At 41.3% G+C, this 6,026-nt stretch overlaps 1 protein-coding gene across 1 annotated transcript; it reads left to right on the forward strand.

Annotated features, from left to right (window-relative positions):
- Window positions 1–252: 252 nt before the first annotated feature.
- Window positions 253–3,382, forward strand: LOC115115355 (B-cell receptor CD22-like). The gene is made up of 2 exons (XM_029643847.2): window positions 253–678; window positions 1,140–3,382. The coding sequence occupies exons 1-2, from the start codon at window positions 624–626 to the stop codon at window positions 2,969–2,971; spliced, it is 1,887 nt and encodes a 628-aa protein (XP_029499707.2). The 5' UTR covers window positions 253–623; the 3' UTR covers window positions 2,972–3,382.
- Window positions 3,383–6,026: the final 2,644 nt, after the last annotated feature.

A 6,026-nucleotide genomic window follows, 5' to 3' on the forward strand; every position in this document is an offset into this window, starting at 1 on the left:
TTATAATTCTAGCAACTGCGTGTGGCAGAAGATTGATTTTGTTTGTGGAACTTCTCAGCAGTCTGCTAAGGTGAAAGTGTATATTTTAGGACGATTTCAACAAGGACATTTTCAGACTTCGCATCCTGTGTAAGTGTGCTCCACATATGAAGAAACACAGCCATATGCAATGTTCACACATTGTTAAGCCCTTTAGTGACATATTACAAGTTGCTATGCAGGAAATGGAATAAATAGGCAGGAAATAAGCTCTGCATTACCTGTAGCCCCCTTAACCGCAGCTCACTAGCTTACTGACTGGACGTCGCTCCCAACGCTGTAAGTACAGTATCCTTTCTGGTATTTCTTTTGTAAATGATTTGTTTCTAGTCATCCTTCTGGGCATGGGAATACTATGTACTTTTTCAAATGAGTGAATTTGTGTTGCTGGAACATAGGCCTACAGTAGAAATAAATATATGGACTGTGGTTTCACATATTTAGTTTATATTGATTTCTGTATTAAAAAAAGAAGACCATATTGATGGTTCTCCCCTTAATTTACGTGTCAGGTTATTCAACATTTATAAAGTGTGTTTTATTGTCTATTTTGATTTAATTTCTCTGATTGCAGAATGTGAAACATGGCCGTAACAAAAGCAGGAAGTGTGTTCATGGCTTTTCTCTTCTCTGTGGGAGGTATGATAAATAATAGCACTATATTTCTCCTTTTTATCAGTATCGTTGTGTGACCTACAGACAAATATCATAAAACAATCAGAATAAGATGCTTCTAAATGTTCTTCTAGTGTGCCCAGTGTCACCTACATCGTCCTTCACTCTTCTCTGAGTAATGTTTATCTGTTGTTTCCAACCACACACACCACAGAAAATGTAGTGTCAACATCACATTGAAAGAATTAGGATGTTGTTGTGCTTATAGCATGTGCGTAGGGGTACTGTATACTACAAAGCAGGTTCAATGAGCAAGGCAGCTAACTTTGATAAACAACCAGAAATAACAATGGATTTTCTGGTTCATTAATAAGAAAGCTAAACTTAGATATGTGTTTTTGGTTGAGTCAATTAGACCATGCCTATTTCAAGCTCATCCTAAAAAATGAAGAAAATAGGCCTTATGATGTGTGATTGTATTGCAGTGAAACTGGCCCACAATGGATGGAGTGTGTCTTACACTCGGAAGGAAATCTGTATCTTGAAAGGTTCATCGGTGGACCTAACCTGCTTTTACACATATCCCAGTGGATATTTAGTCACCTCAACATTCTGGTTTAGTGCCAAACAAAGTGATAGGTGGAGAGAAAATTCAATCCCAGAGGACCTAACAGAAGACCCAGGGTATTCAGGTCGTGTGAAGTACCCTGGAACAGAAAGTGGTCACTCCACTCTGAGAATCACAGACCTGAGAGAGGAAGACTCAGCTGAGTATCACTTCTCGTTTCATAAACAGACTTCAGGGTTGGGTTATAGCTTACCGGGAACAGCTCTTTCCATCACAGGCCTGCAGGTGAAGGTGACAGGAAGTCAGAAACTGACACTGACCTGTAGCACCACCTGCCCTCTGAGTGACAACCCCACCTATATGTGGTACATGAATGGACAATATCTACAAGAAGATATCTTTCCCTGGTACCGATACTTAGTCAGCAGTAAATATGCAGGCAGCTACTCCTGTGCTGTAAAAGGCCATGAGAATCTCCACTCTCCTGCAGTGTGTGTTCACGGTCACAACTGTCAGAGTGTTACTACTGTCAATAGAAATATGTGTGCCTTAAAGGGGACATCAGTGGACATTTCCTGCACTTACACATATCCCAACGACCCCCAGATCAGTAAAGCATTCTGGTCTAATAAATGGGGTACTAGAGGAGAGCCTGAAGATCTGAGCCAGGACCCAAAGTATGTGGGTCGTGTGGAGTACCGTATTCCTGGAAATAAGGAGAATGACTGTACCCTGAGATTCACAGGTCTGAGAATGAGTGACTCAGCTGAGTACAGATTCAGGCTCAGAACCATTTTAGGAGGGAAGTTTGCTGGAACTCCTGTATTGCTGACTGTCACAGATGTCCTATTGGAGTTGGATCCCACATCTGTGTTAGAGGGGGAGAGTGCCATACTGAGATGTACAACCAAATGTACACTGGGTCCAAACACAGCCTTTATTTGGTATAAGAATGGACAGCCTATACCAAACAACTATCCCTACTCCAACAGACTGTACCAAAACCCAGTCAGCAATGACGATGCAGGCGGCTACTCCTGTGCTGTAGTTGGCCATGATGATCTCCACTCTCCGGAAGTGACTCTCAGAGTCAGATACAAACCAAAGAGCACCTCAGCTTCAGTCAGTCCCTCTGGTAAGATAGTGGAGGGCAGTTCAGTGACTCTGACATGCAACAGTGATGCCAACCCACCAGTGCAGAATTACACCTGGCTGAAGAGAAACGTAACTTCACCAAGAGCTTCAGGGCAGAGTTATACGATCACTAAAATCAGCTCTGAAGACAATGGAGAATACTACTGTGAGGCACGGAACATTTTAGGGGGAGAGAATTCCAGTCTCATTCCTATTTATATTCCTGTTGCTTTTCTTTGGGCTCATGTAGTGGGGGTAGGGGTGGGAGCTGTTTTGGCTGCTGGAGCACTTGTCTTCACCTACTGCATGCTGAAGAGAAGATTCAGAGGAAGTGATCATTCCATAACGGACACACACAGTGTCCATGTCCATCCTGACCCTAACAGTGACACGTACACAGCTCTGATCAACATCAAGTCCCCTGAAAATGAACATTTAAGGGGCAACACCAGTGACACGTACACAACTCTGATCAACATCAAGTCCCCTGAAAATGACAAACAGGAAGGTGTAACACACACAGACCTCCAGAGAGAGGATCAAATCCCAGTATATGAAAACATCCCATTGTATGAGACCATCCTGAGAGTAGAACCACCACAGAGCCTGGACTGAAGGCATTTGGCAGAGACCCATGGTATCAAAGCAAACCTAGACCTCACATACGCTCTTGCTATTACTGTACATTATATTGATTTCTTTGGGATGAGGTTATTGAGCTTTAATTTATTATTCAAATGATTAAAAGCTGTAAGTGAAATTATGTATTAATAATGGACAACTGTCCCAAGATTATGCTTCTGTACTTTCCCTAAAGGATTTGCTTTTATTGTGTTAGGAGAAGTTATTTATTTGGCTGCTATCAGAGATAAATGTACCTTCCTGAAAAAATATGGAAAATATAAAGTATCATACTATTTATACTTATTTTATTCTCAAATGATTCGTGATAACTGTAGTTGAGTGTAAGTTACATGTTGTTGTAAATAAGGCCACGTTTTTAAATGAATAAAGTGAGTGAGTGTCTGTGTGCGTGCATTCTGCTTGCTTGCTTCAAAGTATGACATCATCCCACTGTGCAACTGTGTTAAGTCCCTGAGCCTGTTTACCCTGCCGAGGGGTCTTACTCCCACTGGGCAGGCTCAGTAGTGACTCAGCCCTCAGCCCGGACCACGGTTCCCAGGCTGCAGCTGCCAGCTGTTCCAGCACAGGCTTTCCCAACTACCTGATATGCATCTTGATTCAGAGAAATAAAATATGGATTCATGCAAAACGGTCATTACACTGTTAGGGACTCAATCTCACAATTGTCACAAATCTCCCATCTGACTTGGTGGCAACGAGCCTGGTGTTTCTCATTAAAGAGTTGAAAGGAGCATTTTGACCATCATGGGTGTTGAGAATGGATGGCCAGTGATTAACTGAAATCGTTTTACAGTAGGGATCCATTAATTATTCATTATTTAATGAATTCATTAATTATTACATTTTTGTCTAGAAATCAACACCACTACATTCATGTCAGCATTTTCTCGGTTAAACCAAGAGATTTAGAGCATATTGGCATTTAATTGGGATGACTCATGTACTGGAGGCACAGCCACAAAGTCATACAATCTGATTTTAAACCTAACCTTAACCACACTGCTAACTTTATGCATAAACCTAACATTAAATTAAGACAAAAGGCACATTTTTGTTTTCATGAATTTGTTCAATTATATAGGCAATTTTTCTTTGCAGCAGGCCCATCTACTGGGAATCGATCAGCTCTGCCTCCGGGACAACATTCCTCCCAATCAACATCAACCTGCAGGGTATTATGACTCATGAATTATTTAGGAGAGGTTGACATTATTTTACTTACTTTATTACATACAGTTCACTGTCAAGGCCAAATGCAGTTCAAAACAGTAGGGGTCGTCTCCACAAAAAGACAACAGTTTAGTTGACGCTGACTACATTAGGAAAGGCTAAATGGTCAATCACACAACACTACATTTTCTGATACCATGATCACACTGAAAAATAGGCAATTTGCCTCAAGAAATAGAATTGAAGTTCAAACACAATATTGCTTTTAAACATATCCCCTGGTATCAAATTCTATGAACACATAAGACCTTGGAAGCCTTATTGCTCTAGGGCAAGTATTTAGTTCAGTCAGCTACTGTAGCTATCAAAGAACAGTACATTCGTGACTTATCTCTAGTCCTGTACAGTATCAACACCTGTGTAGGTAAACAAAACCTCCCTTGTGTAATGATATCCTAGCGGAATCTTTAGGGTCAAGTTTCTTGGCAACAAAGGTAAACCAAGGAATTGGCACAGCCAGGTGATGGGGGATGTCTAGTGACAAGGCCTGATGAAGCTGAAAACATGGTCCATTCAATATTGGGCCACATCCTGGCTGGCAGTATTAAAACGTAATCGAGCATCTGAACAGAATCAGAGAAACACTTGACACAATCGCTGGTATGCTAAATGATGAGGGCGATCTGTTAGACATTAGAAGAGGCTGGTCAGATGTCTGTATAAAGCTGCACCAAAAGGACTCACATAGAATAGAGAACCATTTGTACAAACTAGCTGCTTTTTCATCAGCCCCAAACAAAACTAAAGGATGTCCTTATACATGTACAGTACCAGTCAAAAGTTTGAGAACACCTACTAATTCAAGGGTTTTTCTTTATTTGTACTATATTCTACATTGTAGACATCAAAACTATGAAATAACACATATTTGAATCGTGTAGTAACCAAAGAAGTGTTAAACGAATAGCCACCCTTAAGCTTGATGACAGCTTTGCACACTCTTGGAATTCTCTCAACCAGCGTCATGAGGTAGTCACCTGGAACAGGTGTGCCTTATTAAAAGTTAATTTGTGGAAGTTCTTTCCTTCGTAATGTTTTTGAGCCAATCAGTTGTGTTGTGAGAAGGTAGCGGTGGTATACAGAGCAAGTATATATTATGGCAAGAACAGCTCAAATAAGCAAAGAGAAACGACAGTCCATGAATGTCAGTCAATACGGAAGACATGTAGGTCAGTCAATACGGGAAATTTCAAGAACTTCGAACGTTTCTTCAAGCGCAGTCGCAAAAACCCTCAAGCGCTATGATGAAACTGGCTCTCATCAGGTCAGCCACAGGAAAGAAAGACCCAGAGTTCATTAGAGTTACCAGCCTCAGAAATTGCAGCCCAAATATAAAGTAAAACACATCTTAACATCAACTATTCAGAGGAGACTGCATGAATCAGGCCTTCATGGTCGAACTGCTGCAAAGAAACCACTACTAAAGGACACCAATAAGAAGAAGAGACTTGCATGGGCCAAGAAACACGAGCAATGGATATTAGACTGGTGGAAATCTGTCCTTTGGTCTGATGAGTCCAAATTTAAGATTTTTGGTTCCAAAAATGAACGGATGATCTCTGCATGTGTGGTTCCCACTGTGAAGAACAGAGGAGGTGGGATGGTGCTTTGCTGGTGACAATGTTGGTGATTTATTTAGAATTCAAGGCACACTTAACCAACATGGCTAACACAGCATTCCGCAGCGATACGCCATCCCATCTGGTTTGCTTAGGCTGTGTAAAGGCTATTTGACCAAGAAGGAGAGTGATGAGCGCTGCCTCAGATGACCTGGCCTCCACAATCACCTGACCTC

This window comes from Oncorhynchus nerka, linkage group LG9a (genome assembly GCF_034236695.1).
Source record: "Oncorhynchus nerka isolate Pitt River linkage group LG9a, Oner_Uvic_2.0, whole genome shotgun sequence".
Lineage (NCBI taxonomy): Eukaryota > Metazoa > Chordata > Actinopteri > Salmoniformes > Salmonidae > Oncorhynchus > Oncorhynchus nerka.